The 21,653-nt window shown below is 41.4% G+C and overlaps 1 protein-coding gene across 1 annotated transcript in view; it reads right to left on the reverse strand.

Moving 5' to 3' along the window:
* Positions 1-21,653, reverse strand: part of RUNX2 (RUNX family transcription factor 2) — a 90,432-nt gene that overhangs the window by 63,071 nt on the left and 5,708 nt on the right. Inside the window, exons 2-3 of the mRNA XM_069011765.1 lie at positions 19,916-20,072; positions 13,678-13,782 (exon numbers count right to left, since the gene is read on the reverse strand). Of these exons, the coding sequence (XP_068867866.1) occupies positions 13,678-13,782; positions 19,916-20,072 (262 nt within the window). The remainder of the gene's footprint in view (positions 1-13,677; positions 13,783-19,915; positions 20,073-21,653) is intronic.

Consider the following 21,653-nt stretch of genomic DNA (forward strand, 5'->3'; position numbering starts at 1 on the left):
AAGAACTCATAAAGTTGGGAAATTTTCAGCGTGGATTCTGGAACTGAAGCTCAGGACACACTGAACTAATTTTAAAATGTAAATGTAAAAAAGATACGACCCATAAGTGACAAATTAAAGGGGGAACGTGAGCGGCTTGCAGAGCACACTGCCCTCCACCACTGAGAGCTTGCACAGCCCAGCTACTCCGGGCTCAGCGTCTTCTGGCAGCATCAGACAATAAAAAACGCATAAACTCGCGGCGCAGGGTAAAGCTACTGTGTCTGACATTGCAGTAACACAGGGGCCCAGGGAGGTGACTGAACCCTGGCTCCCAGCTGCATCAATCCCTGTTTTAATCACCCTCCTGACAGCACTTCTCTTTCAGCTCTCAAGCTGCTTGGCTCCCAAGGATCGGAACACCGTGAGAGTAAAAGACATGGGGAAAAGCTTAAATGAAGTTGTAGTAGTGAGGGGAATAAAACTGACTGTGAAAGTGCCTTTTGCTCAGCATTCAAATCTGTCTCTAAAGAAAATTTGTTTTAACTTAATAAAAACCCAGAACACTCATTGCTGAGTCCCATTCCAGCAAATGGTTAAGGAGTCAACAAGGAAAACACTCCGTGCAGCCCCATTTCAGGGGGCAGATTCAAATAAGAGAGTGTGTGTTTCGCAGAGGAGGGAAAGATTTCTGTGCAGGAGCACATCTCAGGTATAACTTGCAAGACTGCCAACAGTGTTCTTAGCAGCTTTCAAACCTGTTCAAACTTTGGTTGCTGGTTTTAAATGGACCCAACACCTTGGGTCAAGCATTGGAACAGGATGTCCAGGAAAGTGGTGAGATCACCATTCCTGGAAGCGTTCAAAAAACATATGGATGGGGCACCTGGGGACATAGCTTGGGAGTGGGCCTGGCAGTGCTGGGTTAACCATTGGACTTCATAATCTTAGAGGTCTTTTCCAGTTTTAATGGTTCTGTGATCCTTCAGCAGGTCTGAGTCATGTAAAAGAGGAGAAGGTAACAAGAAGTAAGTGTTTTTTCGCTGGCTGACATCAGACTATCTGAACTCCCCCAGCCGGTGCCGCTGTGTCACCTTCACCCAGTCCATTTTTGCAGAAGGACCAGTAATTCGTCCTGGATTTTACAGGGCTCCATACCCTTGCCAGGAGGTTCTTAGGATATTGAAGAGCCTTTCTTCCCATTTCCACAATCAGCGACTCCAGCTGCAGCTCAGCAATGAGGTTGGGTCTGGATTGTGCCCACCATGAGGCTTGGATGGTGCCTAGCACAGGCTGTGGCTGCCTCTCTCCTGAGCTGAAGGGGACTCAGGCAGGGTGCAAAGCCAACCCAGGGAGCTTTCAGAGTAGAGTTTGGGGAGGTTTTATCAATGCTTGTTTCCTGTGGTTGTGGTTCCTAACACTTGGGGGTGTTTTGCCTAAAAATACTCCTTTTCAGCAGCAGCACTGCCCTCACTGGCTCTCTCAGTGAGGCAAAGGGGCACCGAGGTGCAGGAGGGTTGGCAGTGAGGAGGCTCTTCACCGTGGGAAGACTCCCAAAATACAGCCCAAGCCCCTCTAGGCTCACACCCCGTGTGTGTGTGTGTGACAGCCTGCAGTTCCTGTGCAGACTGTGCCAATTCAGTTGGAGACTACGCACCCCAAATTACCCCTCTGGAGAGGCTGAGGGTGGGGAAGCAGAGCCCTGCCAAGCGCTGGTGCCCGGGGCCACGCTGCCTTCTAACCCACAACGCCTCCAGAGGCCCTGCCGGCTGCTGTAGTCCCAGTTTCATCTTCTACAAATGTTGTTGCCTCCTCCAGCACGTCCCCAGTGCACAGGCAGGAATCACATCCTGCTCTCCAGGGCTGCTGGAGATGGCACCTCACTCATCCCCTGCCTGTCACCAACCTGACCTGTTGACTCCAGAGCTGCCCATGAGGAGCCCCTGCCAGCTGCCTACCTAATTTCCTATGCAGGATTTCTACTGAAGCTCATGGATTATTTTTCAATTCAAATTAGTAACACATTAGATCAAATATGTTAGAGTTGGAGCTGGTAGAACAGCCTATCATTCCAGTTACCCAACACTTCCCATTACAAAACCCAATTTTCAGTTGCTCCCAACTTCACTGAACTTTGACTAGTTGCGTTCCATTTTTCTTGCATGAGTATGGAACATGCTTCTTCAATTTCAACCAAAATGCTGTGACATTCCTGGAAATGAGTTAGCTCAGGGAAAACGTAGCACCTCGAAAAACATTTTTGGCAATCTTTTCTTGAAGGAGCTTTTTTGTCACTCTATTTTGGAGTGGAGTTCTGAAACTTGGCTCAGCAGATTGGCTCTTTTTTCCAGAACCCCCATGGAAATCCATCCAGACTTGGTAAAATTATGCAACTTTGAAAACTAAAATTTCATCGAATAAAAATTCCTTAGATTTTATCAGTTAAAAGCTTTGTTTACAGCTTGGCAAAGGTAGCTGATGGCTGACCCAGATTTATGCTTCTGCCACACAGTTTTTTGTAGTGACTACAGTTAAGTTGCTTAAAACAAGGTGTTCTTAGATCACACTCTCTGTGTGAAAAATAAGAGTGGGTGTATTCCATCCCACAAAATACTGCTCCCCTATGGATAAACTAGCACATGCTGCTATAGTAAAGGACTTTTTCTGTCTCTCACACACAACAGGCATGGGTTAAAGCCACACTGACAATCCACTGGCATGTCCCAGTTCCGAGTGCTCAGATGTGGACTTTTCCTACTGTAATTTTTGTCTGCAGCATATGCATAAAGTAAGACCCAGAGCTAGAGGTACCTGTTCTATAATTAAAAAAAAAAAAATCTATTTGTTTTATGTCAAAAAAGTTATTATTTATCTGATGTGTAAGTACCCTTTGTCACATACCTTAAATCTACTGGTTATTCCCTTTTACAAGTCACCAGAGAAAAACAGCTCTCATTTTAATTTGCATGGCATGTATGCAGTTAGTGAGGTGTTTACTTTGCATCCCACATGGATGTAAACACAGTTCCCAAAAAACTTCCTTCATCTTTGAGCTGAGACTAAGGAACAGTCACTGTTATCTGGATTTTGGAAGCACCAAGTTCTTCCTGCTCTCTCCTGTAATAAAGACTATCTCTACAAGCCAACTGCTATCAGGTTTCTCTTTTGCTGCCATCTTTCAGGAATAGAAAATAATAAGAAGAGTGAAACTAATAACACAGATCAGTAAGCCTGAACAGATGCAAAGCACAGACCCTGCCTAAATACTGAGCTGGAGTATCCTTGGTGTGCTGCAGTTCTGCTGCCCTGATTCCCAGGGAAGTTTATGGCTGTGTTCACACCGCGGGCAATGAATATTGCTGTGTGAGCTTTCTTCAGGGCACTCACAGACATACCCTGGGCTCACACTTGCACAGCAGAAGATAAAGGTTAATTAAACTGTCTGACTCTGCCGTGAAGCTGAGGAGGATCACGTATAAGAGCCAGACTGCTGCTGAGCTGCAGGGAACACAGATTTTGGGAGAGCCCATCAGCATGGGGAATGATGTTTTAAAGCAGGGCAGACACTTCTGCACTGAGTGCCTGGAGTTTTAACCAAGCAGGCACAGAAGTGGAAAACATAAAAGTTATAAACCGCACAGTGGTTATTTATGTCTAACAAGGAGGGCTTCAACAACACCTTAAACTGCAATGAGTTTTGGAGAGCAGTCCTTCAGTGTGGCTGTTGAGAAAGCAGGCACTAAGCTCCCTTTTAAAAGGTTTAAATAACAATAAAAAAAGGAGTATGAAGAAGTTCTTCAGAGCTGTGTGCTACTGCAGTTGCTGGTAAGCCAGGTAGTTTGCTTAAACCCAGCTCAAGCACCTGCAGAGCACCCAGTGCCAGTCCAGTGGTCTGGGCTGCCTCGTGTCCCCTCTCCCCCACTCACCCCCACTGACACCTACGGAGGCTTAGGGTGGGATAAACCAGCTTCTAACTCACACTTATATTTCCTTCCTTGACCACAGTGGACAGGAGGTGAGTCATTGAGACACAACATCAAGCTTTCAGGCAGCTATAGTTAAGGAGAACCAATCCACCCAGCATCTCTGAAAATGTTACCCATATGTCCCTTTACAAAAAGAATTTTCATTTGGACTGCTTAGCTGATGAACTGAAACACTGAATTATTTACATTCACAGCTCTATTGCTGAGCCCTCTTCTGTAGTCAACACTTCTGTCTACAGAGGTGATGATTTTACTGCAGCACTGGTTTTACAAACTATTGTTCAAAGACATCAAAAATGGCCAAAAGTGTGAGGGGACCCATAGCCCAGATCATCATAGCCAAAAAGTGTTCAATGTGAAAGAAAAAAATCTGTTCCACCAGTCTAGAGTCTATGGTGATAAGAGACCCAAGGAATGAAAAACTAAATTATTGAATTAAATTATTCTTGATTTAATCGGTATCCTAGAAATGTGGAACCAACTCTATGCAACTTCACATGTCTACAGTGCTTTATAAATTCACTAGATAACTGAATTAATTGAAGCACGTTGTTTTATAAGAATCTGAATCTGGGCCCTTGATTACATATGCACACATGCAAAAAACCCCCGAAAAAGTATTCCACATGTAATTCCCTCTGTACTGCTAACCTGTGGCTAGTATCACACAGCAATCCTGCATTGTATTTCCGGGTCTCTATTCCTTTCCAGCTTCCATACTGCTGAGAAACACAGGCCTGAATTTCCAAACCACCAAAAATGATTGTGAACGCCATCCCTTTTCAATTAATATTCTCTGGAATTTAGTATAATCTCCCTTTTATTACAATCATTTAAAATTGGGCTTCTTTGCAAATCTAATCTGTGATTTAACATACAGAAACAAAAACAGGCCTGGGACTAGAATGATGCCTGCATGTGCCTGTTTCTTTCCAAGAAAAAGCTGCACCGATGTGAAACTGCTGTATATAACTGTCTACTTGTCTCACGATATCTGAAGTGATCCTCTGGAATAAAATGAGTTAGATCCCTGTGACTAGCAAATTAAAGTAGAGATGCAAGAGCTGGACTCATCCATTTCTTCCCCAGCACATTTCTGTGGTGCTTCAGAGGTGGTGATTTTCCTGTTGAGCTCTAAGAGCAATGAAACAAAACACCCCCAAGTGCCTCTGACTGCACTGACACTGAAGACCATGTCTACTGCTGCAGGAATGCAAGAATGAGAAAGTGCATGAGGATTTAAGGAAGCAGACAACTAATTGGCATTACTCACATGGATTACAGACAGGCAGGAAGCAGATTCTGCACTTGTAAGCACCCTGATTAATACCTCCTTTGGCACCCTGAATTTAAACGAGCAGGGCTACTAAAGAAGCAGGGCATTATGAAGTGGGAGTAAAGTTCACAAAATGCAGTGGGAGAGTTTGAAGAGGGATGGAAGCATTAAACATTTATGCTGGCAATAATCAGGTGAAAGGGTTTGTCTTCCCACGCTGTGGGAAAGATTACATCTCAGAACCACAGGAGAATGGGCAGCATGTTAAGTTTGGATAAGGGAGGAACAATTAATACGTTCTGTCGTGAAGAAGAAACATTGGAATCATGAAGTACTTCCCAGTGTTAGGAAAATCTTCAAATGTGTTCCCCAATATACTTCACCTTTAGGCGATACCTGTAAAGTGTATTGTCACCTTTGTAATGTTTCTTATGTAGCTGCAACTGCAGTGTGAGAATCTTACTTTGCCTACAGCTAAATAACCTGAGTTTTAATCTCAGCAGTTCACACAACCCAAGCTGAGTGGGGCCTGAGCAGTACCTGACTGCTGAAATCCTGCAGGAGGTGATAATGATGCCTTAGTAGATAGCATCATTTTTAAGGTATGTGTACACTGCACTCATTATGGCAGCTGTAGAGACACTTCAAAGTCAGCTTTAAACGATTCCTTACACTGTCAGAAAAGCAGCAGGGACTGTTCACCGTTCAACACCAGATAAAGCCCCCACCCAAGAAGGTGAGTGAACACTGGGTTAATCCAACGCTGAGCTCCTGCTCCCTGTGATTGCACCCTGGACTACCTGTTTTACACCTAACTCGGGCTGTCTGAGCTTCACAGCAGGCTTAATACACTTTGGGACTATATCTCCTAATCTCATCTGATTCCAGCCATCTGAAAACCAGGGTGCCTAGTCTAGGCTAGTCATCAAGCCTCCATTTAGTATCAATGGAAAGGGATGAGAGTCCAAAGGGCACTTCATTGCTCTCTAAGACAAGCATTAACATATGAATCACTCTCTGCAAGGGCCTGTGTCTCTTCACTTCAGAGGAAACCTACTCTACATGTCTAATTTTTGGAGAGCTGAAAGCCACCTTTAGCCCACAGTGAGCCACTATTGTGCTGAGTAAGCTGGTCTACTGTAGACGAGATTTATAAAAGGGGATCTGAGAAAATACAGGCAATAAGGAACCCAGTTCTTCATCTGAGAAGGATTTTGGTGTCCCAAACATACTGCAGCATGAGATCATTACTCAGTTTCTTCCCCTGAAGTTTCAATTAAGTATGATATTCATCCTCATTTCCTCATCTGCATTCCTTGTCTGGTTAAATCAGCATCTGTGTTTCACGTCTGGGATGACCACGTTTCAGAGGAGAATGAATTTTATATGGGGAATAAAAAATAAATTCTATAAAAACTTTAAACAGAAATTTGGAATAGACAGTAAGCAAGTGCTACCTAAGTACTTCACTTACACTATTCTGATGCAGTGTCTCCCAAATATATTCATTCTGTTCCCTATTTCCCAAACCACTTTGGAAAGCGAAGGGAGAGGTGTAAGAGGTGCTACACTGAAGAGTGAGAAAAAAATGCTGAATGCATTTCAAAAGTGACAATGTCCAAGAGTTCTCTTGGGAGAAAACTATGGAACAAAATCGTCTCTGGAAAGCTACTCTTATGGCCTTTTTTAATACCATCTTCCTCCACAGTACCTACATGGAGTAGAGTCACAGAGTTACAAGTCACTGCCCCTGGAGGTGTTTAAGGAAAGACTGGACGTGGCACTCAGTGCCATGGTCTGGCTAACATGGACCTGGTTGCTCATAGGCTGGACTCAATGATCTCAGAAGTCTTTCCCAACATAATTGACTCTGTGACTCTGTGAAATGGTCACCCCTTTTCCTCTCCTAATCATGCCCTGTGGGGATACAGAATGAAATCACTTCCACTGTTACTTCATTTGTTTGGTTATAGCCCCTTTTCCCCATCTGTATATTAAATGGAGACTATGAGTTATTCAGGGCAAAACTCTCTTATCACACAACTAAGCAACATAACTACATAGAGGGGCCATGATTTTATTTGTAGCTTGGAGGGACACTTTGAATACAAAGAGCAATAGCTGCAATATGAAAGAATCACTGTGATGGCCAAATTACATGCCAAATGTACTAGGAATAGATTTGCTTGGAAGCAAGTATTCCCTCTACAATGGCATGGAAACAATCTGTTCTGTTGACAAATACAAAGCAAGACTGCACTGCTGTTGGTGAGGACATCTTATGGAATAGTTTTATGCTCAGACTTGTGCATCTGCTTTGCATAATCTTGTCACCGTAACAGTGAATACATGGTCACTTTGTCACCTCTCTAGGCAGCAGTGTCCTCCTATGCTGAGAGCCCAGTGTTGTCACACAGGTTGCTGAGATTTCAGAACTACAGTGCATGATTTCAAGCCATGAGTGAACTCAGTAGTTTTGCTTTTGATTCACTCTACACACTACATCAGTAGAAAAAGTCATAAACACCAGAAATTATTTTGTCTCACAGTCTGCTTCTCAGACAATGAGATTTTATGCATGATCCCCTCTCTAGCCACAGTGGAAGAAATAAGAACTGACTGGTCCTTGAGATACAGCTACCACCCCAAGAGCCCCAGGTCACCTTGCCACAGCAGCATGCATCGTAGAATCAGAGAACAGTTTGGGTTAGAGAGGACCTTAAAGATCATCTGGTTCCAACCCCCCTGCCATGGGCAGAGAGACTTTCCGGTATCCACTTTCCACTGGTTCCTCCAAGCCCCATCCAAGCTGGCCTTGAACACCTCCAGGGCTGCAGCAGCCACAGCTTCTCTGGACAGCCTGTGCCTGTGCCTCACTACTGGTTGAAGTAACTGTAAGGAGCCCTGCTCTGCGGGTTGCACACTCATCTCAAAAGTAAACCTAAACCACTGGCATATGAAATGTCTGTCACCTTTGGTGGGAAACACTTGAATCATCCCGGCAGCTTCTTACAACCTCCGGGAACGCTCAGGAGCTCCAGTCCCCAACTAGGACAGTTCTGTGAAATTACACATTTGCAAAAAATAAACCAGCAGCAAATGATGGTGAGTGAAACTGTGTCTTGACTTTTATGCTGCAATAAGGACCTGGTGTTGTACCACTGGAAATAGAAACACTGCAACTCCTTACTGGGGACCTGGCGATAAGGAAGTCAGATCTCAGCCTGTAAATGGACTGTGCTCATGCTGAAATACACTAATGATGGTCACAGAAAAGAACCTAAACCTCATGGCATGGCCCTGCTGAACATTTCTCTGGCTGTAGAATCACATTTTGCCTCGTTTCTTACAAAGGAGCATTAGAGTGCATACATTAAGCACTACAAAGTCATTTAGAGCAACTTTGGAAACCCAGACTGCCCACTCTGCCTTCCTCTGCTCCCACAGTAGCTGGGATAAATCCGGATCTACCCAGCCAACCTCAGCAGAGATCTGTCACTCTGAAAGACACCAGAGAGAGCCACAGATTTTCTAACTTTGGTTTGGATGAAACCCCAAGACTCGCTCATCACATCTCGGGGTATTTAGCATTGACTTTAATGAAAAACCTCCCCGTGCCAAACCACATGCAGATGCAAACTGACGCCTTCAGTGTCTGCAACGCATCGCCCGAAAAAGCTGCGCTGCTCCGTTCAGTCAGAGGTAGATGCACGAAGTAGGGACCTGCCTGTAAAATTTCCTCTTGTTCTGCAAAGTCTCTCTCTCTCTCTCTCTCTCTCTCTGCACTGCCCCAATTTACCACAGTGAAAAAAACCCCCACAGTCAAACAAATATATTCTTGGGAAGGAAGGGGGGGCTGGTAGAGTGGTTTTTGAAGGCAGGCCAGAGACTATTCAAAACGGGGGACACACATAGTGGTTTAACTGCTGTGATAATTCTGCATAAAGAGATGTTAAGGCTTTAGCTCCTTGCTGTAGCATGCCATGTGTCCCTGAATAAAATTACTGCCATGCAGGCTGTTAGCAGAGGAATGCGTAAACAGACAATGTATCCTTGCATCAGTTCCACAAAATGTTGCACAACACAAATGCCTCTCGATGTGTCATTTCCTGCTTGGCCACCAGCCCAGCTCCTGACAGGCAGTCAACAAAAAAAAAAAAAAAAAAAAAAAAAAAAAAAAAGAAAGAAAGAAAGAAAAAGAAAAAAGAAAAAAAAGAAAGAAAAAAGAAAAAAAGAAAAAAAAAGAAAAAAAAAAGGAAGAAGAAAAAAGAAAAGTTAAAAAAAGGAAGGTAAACTGAAAGATTTAAAGCTGTTCTACTCCAAAGCACATTCCACTCGACTCAGACTTATCCCTCCACCCTCTCTGCCTTTGAAAGAAAAGAGGGAGAACTTCCTAAAAACTGTTATGGTTTTAAGTCAAGGAATCTCAAAAATCTCAATCACTTATCTGTGTTTTATAAGCCAGGTCGGCCAAACAGTTAATGTGGGGGCTGAGCAGAACCCCGGGCTGGCTCTCGCTGCCTTCCGCAGCGTGCTCAGACAAAAAGGCGATGTGATGTTTGCTCATACCTTTCATCACGTGTGCACCTTGCAAGCTGTGGCAGCAGAGAAACGCTCGGGAGCGAATGAGACAGAGCAGTTTTCTCCCCCTGAAAAGCTTCAGCTCAAAGCTCAGAGATGCTTTTCCATTCACACTAATAAAGAAAGTTGGGGTCGTTGACTTTGGAGCCTGCCTTTGACTAGAGACAAACTAAAGTTTTTGGAAGTCAGGAAAAATAAAAAAATATATAGACTTCTCCTCCCTCCTTCCTCATGATTTCCCCCATGACTGGGTTTGTCCCAAAAGCAGCCAGAAAGGAGGATGTATGTGCCTCCTATTCTAAGGGTACCACTATGGAAGGGCAAATCATTATTTCTGTAGCTGCAATGAGGAAAGGCAAAGGCATAAAAGGGGGGCTTAGGTAAAAATTTGGGTGGTTTCTTTGCTCTGTTTTTTCTCCTTCGACTTCCTTTACAGTAATCTCTGGCTATCTGTCGGTCAGTTATGACCTCATGACAACTTCTCCGGAAAACTTCTGTCTGCCCTCCCAGCTGGAAGGCAGCTCTGCTGGCTAAGATGTGTGTATGGCAGAGGTTTTGTACTGCATATGAGGAGAGAAAAATATCTGCAGGATTTCCTAATCATTCCCAAAGATCTTATACAACCCCATCTCTAGACTGCATCACTCAGAATGCAAAGCACTGTCTCAACCCAGCACAGAAACTGTGCAACACAGTAAATGTCCCTGGACAGTAATCTAGATAGACTGGAAGAGATTAGGTGAAATTAAACAAGTCTTTTCTGAGAAAAAAATCATCAGAAGACCTTTTCTCATATAGAAACGGGCAAGTTTTCCTAACAGAGCAACCTGACATCACTGTCTCTATTAAAATATTTTCAAATAATAACAGACAGGCAAGGCAGCAAGCTTCTACAAGCAGATGTTTAATACGACTAAATGGCACTTACATTTAAGAACCCGACTTTCTGAAGTGCTGAGCATCCAAAACACCAACTGGAGTCCCTGCATGCCATGACTGTTCAGCACTCCTGAAGTGAGGCTCTAAATGACTGTGATGTCTGTCATGGCTTTGCTGCTGCTCCTGCTGCTGCTGGGAGCCTCACAGCTTTCGTTTGCTCAAGTCAACTTGCCAACAGAAGGTCAGAGTGCCTTGCCTATAAACAAGCCTTACAAATTCACGATCTAAAGCATGATGTCATGTCTTAAAATGATAAGCTGGCAACAAAGTAAATGACATTTTGTAAAGATGTGCATAATTTTATGTTTACACTCCTTAGAATGAAGGTTCTAATAAGTCATCGGTTGTGTTCCTTTAAAGGGAAGTTTTATAACTGAGATGAATCACAACTGCAAAAGATCAAAGTTAGAAAACATCAATGATGCCATGGGGTACTTTTTAATCTTGTAATGAATGATGATCATGTGCTCTTATGAAGTTGCTCCAACTGCCAACGCCAGATGTGTATATTAAGAAAAAAGTTGTTTGTGATGTGACAGCTCTGGTTGAGCTGCCAGAGAGAGGAAAACTAGGATAACATGCTTGAAATGTTGAAGTGAAATACAGCTCCTGGCAGAGAGGGGCACTATTTGCCGATACATAATTTTTTAAGACAAACACATTTGCTATCAGAGCTGCTCCTTGAATTCCTTATTGCCCCTAATCACCTAATTTTCCTTATGCAACATAAATGCCAGATACATTAATTGAATTATTATTACCAAACTAATGTATCTACACAAGTGCAGGGACTCTAAGAAGGAAACAAAGCTTCATTGAAACTCCCAGAACTCACCGGAGCTACTCGTTCCCTACAAATTCAAGCTTAATAATGAGTCATTCCAGAGATGTATCAGAATGACTTGAAAGTAACAGATTGCAGTTTTACACCAAAACATTAAAATACAAATGGACATTCAAGCTGAAATTTTACTTTCTTAAAAAAAACACAAACAAGAAAAAAAAAAAAATGAAAGAAAAGATGAAGAAGGACACAATAACTCCAGTAGGCTATAAGAACTCCGGCACTGAGCATTCCTAGACTCAGCTATTCAAAGAGACCAGCAGACAGGTATCACATACAGAGGCCTTTCAGGTCTAAAGTAAAAAATTCTAGCAGAACGTGGAGATCTTGTTAAATTCTGTGAACACAGACTCACTTTAAATACACCGATCACCAAAAGATCCCCATGCCAGCAGGGTCCCTCTCTGTGCTGCACAGGGTAATCCACACTACTCCCCACACATCACTTTCAAACCTCTCTGCTCTTTCACCACGGTTGTGTCCTCTGCTGGGAGATTTCCTCTTTTGCAGATGCCTCAATACATGGAAGCAGCGCACAGATGGGAATGGCTAAATGATATATAACTTATTCCCTGATTTTTACTCCATGAATGCAGCTTCCCCCGTGTCTTCCAAGTAAGTTACATGGAGCACCAGCTGCACGTGAAAATTAAAAATGGGAACTAATTCACGGAGAGAAGACAGAACAAAAATGCCCCTGCTGTGATATCAGGACACCTCAGCTGTGAGACGGTAGCACCACAAGTATGTACCTAATGAAATGTATCCAGAGCTGTTTTGCTTTTTCTTAGCTGTTCTTCAAGGTGAAACTCTACAGCCCGGACAGTTCTCACAGGGAGCATTTCAGTTCCCACCTCGGTGTAAGAGGAGGTGACTCTGCAGCGTATATTGGCACGAGAAACACTTAACTGCATGAATTCTGTCTACATCTTTCTACTTCTGTCTTTGTGATATTTTAAACAAAACACCATGAAAGCTCCTTGAAGGTCTCATTTGTATGTGCAGATCAAAGACAAAATAATTATTTGAGATGCTTCCATTATAGGGATTCTTTTAATGTGGTTATTCATAAAATAATTTTTAATCTCTAAGTGTAATTTAAATAACGCTATACCTGGCTAATCCAATCAATTTAGAAAGAGTAATTTCTAGTTAGATTAAGAAAAATCTCCAGAACTGGCTCATAAGTGATACCCATATGATGTGAGACTGGTTACCAGCTAAATGTGCTAGACAGAGAGACAGCCAGATAAATCCTGATGGATTAACAAGACTTGGCTGTATCTAAAAATAAGTGCTACCCATAAAACTGCTAGAACATGACAAAACACAATTGTCATAAAAGTATAGCCATTGCAAAATACATAAATCACGACAAATAGATTCTTAGTGAGCTTGCATGGCTAAGAGATAAATGTGTTGAGTTAAAATCTGCTGGACTATGTTTAAAAAATATGTATTTTCTGTGCACAAATAAGAAACAAAGACCATGCTGTTGATATACCGCTTTTTTTATCTTTCTCTGGCCCCTGGGGGTCTACGATGAGTCCATAGCTGAAAACCAACTTCAGGTATGATGAGATTAACCAGGTGCATTAATTATCTGATGGCAAAAGAATTTAAGGGCAAACAAAAAGGCACTCTATTATATATTTTCTCTCTATGCTAGGACTGATCCTGAAAGATCAGGATCCTGTTTTGTTCTAAATGTCTTCAGTTGGAAGCTTACAGGAGTTCAGGGAATGCAGCACATTGCAGGATTGTCTACTATGTCTAAATCAGATTATATATAAATACAGAGAGTTTAGTTCTCATTTACTCTGGCAGATAATGTATCAAAAACTTGATATGAACGAGAATCAGGTTTGGGAATGCCCAAATTCAGCCAAGCACTTAAGTGAGTTTTTAATGCAAGTACGTGTGTGGTCCAATAGACTCCAAATTAAGCATGTGCTCACATATTTAACTGAGCAAAACCCAGTGTTTGACAAGGATATACATATTTCATTTACAGGTCTCTGTTAAACAAAATTAGGCAGGAATAAGAGCAGAGAGAAGAATATAATACTCACTTCTTGGCTCTCTTGGCCCATCCACTGTAACCTTTATTGCTCTGTGGTATGTAGCGACTTGGGGGGGATTTGTCAGGACAGTTATTGTCAGAGTAAAGCTCTTCCCTACCAAGGGAAAAAACAACAAGGAATGAGTGATTACAACATGAAAACAGTGACATGCATGTTCAGTAAAGAATCAGTTTAAAATTATTCCCTGTCGTTACCACAATCGTGAAAATTAAAAACATAACTGACCATAGGAGTTTTCCTCCCCTTCAGTTTTACTCTATGTCAAGAATACGTCCATGTGTTGACAATCTAAATGTTTCTTATTTAATAATGGGTCATCATACAATGACAGAACAAAAGTGATTCACTGCTGAGGACAAGCCAAATTCTTTGCTGCATTGAAAGTGGTGTAAATCCAAAGCAAGTCAGATAATTTAAAAATTTACTCCAGTTTCGCAGCTGTGTGACAGAGAGCAGAATGTGACCACATGTTATTTACTTCACACAGTTTTATCATTTCATTTGTTTGACTTTACTACAATAAGATGAGGAAAGAATATATTTTCCTCCTGGGAGATGGTTTAACAGGGAGTCAGTGTCTCTGTCCTGCATATGCCAGGGCTAATATGATGATATCATTATTATGGAACACGCCTTTTTTCCCCTACACATATTCCATCTATGAAATACCAAGAAAGCCCCCAACTTTCCTGTGAGGGTGAGAAATGTCTGTGCATGTACATTGCTATTGTCAGTCTGCATTGTTGGTTTTTTTTGTTGGTTTTTTTTTTTTACTTTTCAAAGCTTGAATTCAGGCAGAGATTGCACAAGATCATCCACAGCCTTCAGCTGAATGAAAACGTTAAAAAGAAATAAATAAAGGGAGCTGCCTGCATCTGAGCACACATTCTCACAGGCGCTGGCCCCCGTTTGGGAGACTCACTGACAGTTGTAATCTGTTAGATATGCAACGGTTACTCATGTCAGATAGTCAAAACTGAAAACTGTTTCAAGACAGGAAAAGGTGGGCGTACAACAGTGACTCAATAAAACAGTCAGCAATCTTTGGCCTTCATGCTCATTTAAGCTACTACTTTACCAGACACTTAAAGCTCCTTTTTTCACCCCCCCTCCTCCTTGGGTGTATTTGTGCATTTTTGCTGCTAGGGCTTTTCCTCTTGCTGAACTCTGAAGGCATTCAATCAAGGCACAAATCTTAAACGATATGCAACAGCACAAACTTAAGGCAGTTTTTTCGGGCCTAATAAAGAACAGCTTATATATAAGGCCTAATACAGAACAGAACTTTGGCTGTCAAATACAGTAATTGGTCTTTCTTTCTGGTCCAAGTCGTATATCCCCCAAACCTGCCTGAGACATGCATCATTTATTATCAAGAGTGCAACTTCAAACTGTCTTGGCTATAATTTTCATGAACTAGAATGTGACATGGATTTTTTTTTTTTTTGAGGAAATATAACTGTCATTTAGAGTGAAATGATTTTCCAGGTGAAGCTGTGCTCCAGCTGTGCCCAGCTCTCTGGGAGATGCAGGTTAGAGGGAAGGTCAGGAAAATAGAATTATAGAATGGTTTGGGTTAGAAGGGACCTTAAAAATCATCATGTTCCACCCCCCTGCCATGAGAAGACACCTTCCACTATCCCAGGTTGCTCCAAGCCCTGTCTAACCTGGCCTTGGACACTTCCAGGATGGAGCACCCACAGCTCTGGGCAACCCATGTCAGTGATTCACCACCCTCACAGGGAAGAATTTCTTCATAATATCCAATCTAAACCTGCCCTCTGTCAGTTTAAGCATGCAAAATCTCAAGAGGCTGAATTCTGTTGCAGTGGCAAGGCTGAAGGTGGCTTTTCCCATTTTCACTGGGAAATGGATTATTTCTTAAATCATCACAGGAGCAGAGTTAGGTGCATTTAGGAAGAATTTCTTCATAATATCCAATCTAAACCTGCCCTCTGTCAGTTTAAGCATGCAAAATCTCAAGAGGCTGAATTCTGTTGCAGTGGCAAGGCTGAAGGTGGCTTTTCCCATTTTCACTGGGAAATGGATTATTTCTTAAATCATCACAGGAGCAGAGTTAGGTGCATTTAGGACATGCAGTCTTTGTCCAGTTCTGCCCACGTGCTGTCCCAGAGGTGAACTGTGTGTCCTGCCAGCACAGGGCATGGGCAGCCTTCACACACGTGGCAGCAGCCCTACAGTGCTTCCACACGGCTCGTTTAGGGCTGCGAAGTGTCTGTGCCTTTTACCCCTCTCCAAAGAGGAATTCAGCCACTGCATGAATATAGTTCTCCAGGCTCAGGTTTAAGGCTTCCTTTGACACCAGCTTACCACATCAAAAAGTTCTGATTCTTAAATTGTATGCTGTTGATATTCAGATCACAGTAATGCATAGAAGATTAGTAGAATATTACTGGTAACAAAGATACTAAAGGGGCTTTTCCAAACACTTTTGAATGAAGCATTTGGCCTTCCATGCTATTGTTCTCTTTATACACCAAATCCTTATGCAAGTCTATTATGGCAAAAAAAAGAAAACAAAATATACTATCTGTAAGATGTTCTAAAATCGTTCTGTACAAAAGCACTGCAAGATTTCTTACACTAAATATATCTCAACAGGATACAGTGGCCAGGAAAAAAATGCATTCCTTAATAAAAGGAGCTACATTTGGACCTCACCAGTGAGAATTTCTGAACTGTCACCTCTCAGACAGCCAGAGCTGAAGAGGTAAGCAGCTAATTTGAGAGGAAAACTGGTTTTGTTCCCTAACTGGTATTTTACAAACTGAAGTGTGGATAAAGTAACACTGATGAAGCCCCCTCACACTCCAGAAACCACAGAGCCTTTCATTGTGGGGAGCTGCACGGCCCTGCCAGGGCACTCCAGAGCTTTCAAGAGATGATTTACATATTATGGGATTAAGAACGAAATAAATTTTTAAGGTCCCCAGTTCCAGTGATGCTGAGGCCTTCCACAGCTATTTCACAGATATCCCTCCTCAGCTACAAAATCCTTTAATGCACTTTTTATCACCTTTCTTTATTGCCTTTAGTCATTTCAACTATCCACTTTCAGAGGCTACAGACTAATTGTAGCTCTCTTTTATTAAATTCCCCAGCCAAGCAGTCATCTGGCACTATTGCTTCAGTGTGTCTAAACTGTGCATTCTTTGTTATTCACACATGTGAGCCGAGCTGACACAGCGGAGGACGAGATGGACATATGCTGAAGCACAAGGCAAACCCCAGAAATGAGCTTGAAAGGAGACTCGGCAGCCTGTGTGTGTGTGTTGCATATTTTTTCAGTTAGATGCTAATGTGATTAAAGTATCAGGACACAACAAAATTAAGGTTATGATCCTGTGCTTATTGAAGACAGGAATTCTTTCTTCTCTGCGCTGTGGATCGGGCTTGTAAAAGTGAGCTACCGCCTGAAAACCACATACAAACAACTGCTGCATTCGCATCAAGCACTCCGGTTACTTATTCTTATGAATCCAAAAAAGGTGTTTAAGAGAAATTATGCAAACAGAAACGTGAAGCTTCTGTCAGGCAAACAAAATGAATATGTATAAAAATCAAGTTTCTCCATTGAGCCATGGGAAGCAAGTAAAAACGTGGGAGAGGAGGTGAAGTGGTAAGTTGATGATTCAGACTTCACAATCAAATTTTGAGATACAGAGATCAAAGCACAAGCTGCTTAGAAAGATGTAAATCTCAAGTTAGGAACAGGTGTGGATTAGTTTCTTGCCACCGAAAAATGATTTCTTTTTTACTTTATTTTTTCCTGTTCTACTTCAGGACTTGTATTTACCGATATTTGTCTATGTAAGGAGCTTTCTCACTTCTGTTTGCAACTACTGATTTCTTTTCCTGCTATTTTAAGCAGAGTTCTAAAAATCTATCATTAATGATAACTCTTTCTCCTTCTTTCCTTCTCTCTCTCTCTCCCTCTCTGTTCTAAGTCTGGAAGACAAGTCTGGACCAATTTCTCCATCCTGCCTCTGGCAGGAGAATGCAGCATTTCAGATCCTCCACCGAGTCCCGGCTGCTTCAAAGGAAAAGCCCTACTTTCTTCCGTTAAGATCATAAGAAATATAGGGGGAGGGGGTCAGCTCTGTTTGGACATAATTACACTTCATCAAAAGAAGCTTTCTTCATCTTCCATGCGTGAAAAGTCTGCAAGCAGTTAAGTCTGTCTTTTTTCTTCCCTTTTTTTTTCCCTTTTTTTTTTTTTTTTTTTTTTTTTTTAAATATAAAAATTGCTATTTGGGAAACTAGCCAAAACTCAGAAAGCCAATATAGTAAAACAGTGCACACCCTTTGTTTTTCTTTGAAGTCTCTTAAATAAATATGTTGAGGGTTTGAAAAGTATACTATCACTTTTCCATAGATTCTACCCAGATTGATCAGAGAAAAAGTCTATTCCAAGTCTGCTAGATAAAAATATAAACTAAACTACTGGAACCAAATTTTAGGAGCTTTGTGTTTGTGTCTGTATCTACTGAGGCTTTAGGCCATCTATTTAATTTCCTATGCTTTAATAAAGAGTACATATCACAGGTTTGAAATTAAATTCACAGATCAGAGATAGTGCACCACATTTCAGTCCTTTTCCACCATTTCTGAAAGGCTGATACACTACTGAACTTTTATGGTAAGTCAGCAGCAGTGACAGAGCCAGAGAACTTTCAAATCTAATCCATCAGCAGAATAACAAAGCAAACTGACTTTTTAAAGAAAAGAAGACAAATGGAAGAGATAGGTAACTCCTTACTCACAAGAGGAATAAGCTCCGTATTTATATTGTATTACTGTTGGTAAAGTTATTCTGTCTCTCAAGTTATTCTCTATTATCAATACTTATTAAATTCTAAAATGATAAAGAGAATTTTTGGCTAGATCATTAAAATAAAGAATAGTCACTGTAAGTCATACTTATGGACTCACTTTCACAAAGTACTTGTAAAAATGTGCTGACTGATTTAGACTATCTGGGCCTCTGTCATATGTTCAATCTTTTTGGGACAAAAACTCCTTCCTTAAGATGAACTGCAACTGCTTTCTAAAGAATATTACTGTATTTGCTTTATTGCTAATTTCCCAGCACAAATATTCTGCTTCTTTTGCTTTGGTTTGTCCCATGCAGGGCTAATTTATAAAAAAATTTAAAATTACTTCTAATACATAAAGGAAAAAAATATGTAGGTTGAATCAATGACTGATACAACACCACTCTGAAGACTCCTGCAACAAAAACTGTAGGGCCAGCTTCCTTCGAGTTATCCTTTCAATCATTACCTGAAGTTTGCAAGCTGCTGTGACATCCTTAAAGAGGAATTCTTGCAAATTTGCAATGATTACAAAAGATTTCTATAAGTGCAGTGCAGTTTTCAGATTATAGGAAGATCCTAAAGAGCTGGAAGACAATGACAGCACTCTACAACTTAAAAAAAAAAAAAAATTAAAAAAAAAATTTGAAAGTTACCCTGTCATTTAAAGTAAAGGTTAAATTTAGTTCAAGCCCAAGCTTACCAGCAATTCATAAAAAGTCAACCAGCTTACTAAAAAGAAAAGTGGGGGTGATTTTCACAGATTATCAACAGTTTGATTTAAAGGGTGGAGAAGCCACTAGCAAGCTTTCCACCAACAGCTGTTAAGCCTTGAAAGATTTAAGTCCCTAAAGAATACAACCTATAGAACATGTGATATGCAAAATCCCCCTAATTACAGGTTCTTCTACAGCAACTTCCGAAGCAGCTCTACTGCTAAAGGGAATTCTCCACCTCTCACTGCCATGGCCCAAAACACACTCCCCCGACTCCGAATAACCTGGATCACAGATATTCCCTTTTCCTTCCACCCTTCCTGTGTCATTCAAAAAGGGAAGCAGGTACTCCGTGAATCATTTCTCTAAACCTCTGTCTGATAAAAAACTAAAGAGACTCCTAACTTGATTTGTGCTGAAGTTTGACAATAAAATATGTGTACATCACTCCAAAACAAAAGCTGACAACCTGAACAACCTGGCCTAGTGGAAGGTGTCCCTGCCTAGAGAAAGGGGTTGGAATGAGATGAGCTTTAAGGTCCCTTACAAACCAAATTTTCTGTGATTCTATGAACAACGGGTTTATGGGTTAATCAGTATTTCATTTCAAAGTAAGTTTGACATCTAGGCATTGTTTTTCATGTCATTACGGACAGGTAAAAGGCAGAGGCCTACCTCTTCCACTTCTGCCCACAAATCGTAAGTCATTAAATCTGGCCACCTGGTTCTTCATCACGGCAGAAGCGTTTCGCAGCTCTGCAGAGTAGTTCTCATCATTTCCAGCCATGACAGTCACCACCGTCCCATCGGGCACTTCTCCTAAGGCTACCACCTGTGAAAATGGGGAGACAATCATGACCGGTGAAGCCACACTTTGGAGGTGTGTGTTTCCCTCCCAGCTCTGCCGGCTGCCACGCTTGTGAAGAAGCTCTGTGGTGAGGAGTCTGGTACTTGCTGCGCACAGAACAAAGTGCCACATCAAACACAGAAACATTGTGTGTTGTCTCCGTTTCTCAGAGCTTCTTCATTGTTGCATTTCTTCAGAAATGTTCAACATCCTTATGTCAAGTGCACACTTTAATGCTTTCTAAAGGCCAACTTTGTTCTTAGCAAGCATGGAGCAGTGAGAGAACACAAGGCAATGCTCGTATCCATAAATTATGCACAGGAAAGCATTTAAAATGAAAAGTTAGAAATTAGTATTAGCAGCCTTATCACCCAGATTCAGTTCTGCTCTGCTTGTACCCACCACCCTGACCCTTGAGCTCCTGAGACTTCAAGCCAGAGAGAACCCTGCATCCACCCATCCCAGGAGTGGCACTCAGGGCATCAGCAGGCAAAGCTCTATGCCCAACATGCTCTGCAATGGAGCACTTTATGGCTGGAATTCAAACTCCTCATGTGCAATATAAAACAAAGCTGTATTTCCTTGCAGGCATGTAAATTTTCATAGTGCTTGCAAGAGTCACATGTGGTTAGTGCTGACACCTCCCTCAAATTCCAGGATGGGTGAACAGAAGATATCAAAGTATTTCATTTCTCCTTATGTTCCAGCTACCTGATAGTCTCCCTTTTATGCTTCGGTGGTTGTGTAGTGCTCCAACATCTGATTAAATAAATGTCATGGAGGAGACAGCTGCTGATTTGAAAACAGCAGGAATACCTACAGTGTTAGTGCACCGTGGCTTTTTAAAGCAAAAATAAAGTTAAACAGAAATGCTAAGTTACTAGGAAGAAAATATACACACAGGGCAAAAAAGTCCACAAAAGTATTAATAAAAAAACTTCCTTTTCCCCAGTTGGCTAATTCTGATGCTGAAAATAAATTTATAACAAGAAGAGATTCAGAAATATTGCATGGCTGAGCCAGAACTTGAAAAAATATCTTGAGATACAAAGTCTCTCCCCTTGCAGTTACAGCCAATTTACATGGTCAAATATGAGTTTTTATATCATTCAGAGTAATTTATTCTGTCTCTTGAAATATATATTACATTTTGTCATATGGCCTTCCTGAGATGTCTTTTCCATAAATAAAACTAATAATTGCAGGTGATATTAATTCAGTGGAAGGAATGAGGAGTTCTGGGTGCATAGGGAGAGCATTATGTGGTCCAGTGAACTGTACAATGTTTCTCTAAAACAATAAAAAGGAATTAAAATCATATAGAAAAAGGCCATATTACTGAAAACTATAGCTTATTTTAAAAAAAAAAATATCGAAGAGAAAGAAGCAAGCAAAGATTAAAAGCTGTTTGAAAAGAATTTGCCTGCTTTTCTTTTTTAGCATAAAATACCAGGTAATACCACCCAAAACTAAAAGCTAAGTTTTGCCACAAATTACTGTGAGGTCTTCATGTATCAAACAAAGATTTTACTTTAAAGTCATATGAAAGTCCCTGAACACAAAACC

The sequence above is a fragment of the Aphelocoma coerulescens genome, chromosome 3 (genome assembly GCF_041296385.1).
Source record: "Aphelocoma coerulescens isolate FSJ_1873_10779 chromosome 3, UR_Acoe_1.0, whole genome shotgun sequence".
In the NCBI taxonomy this organism is placed as follows: Eukaryota; Metazoa; Chordata; class Aves; order Passeriformes; family Corvidae; genus Aphelocoma; species Aphelocoma coerulescens.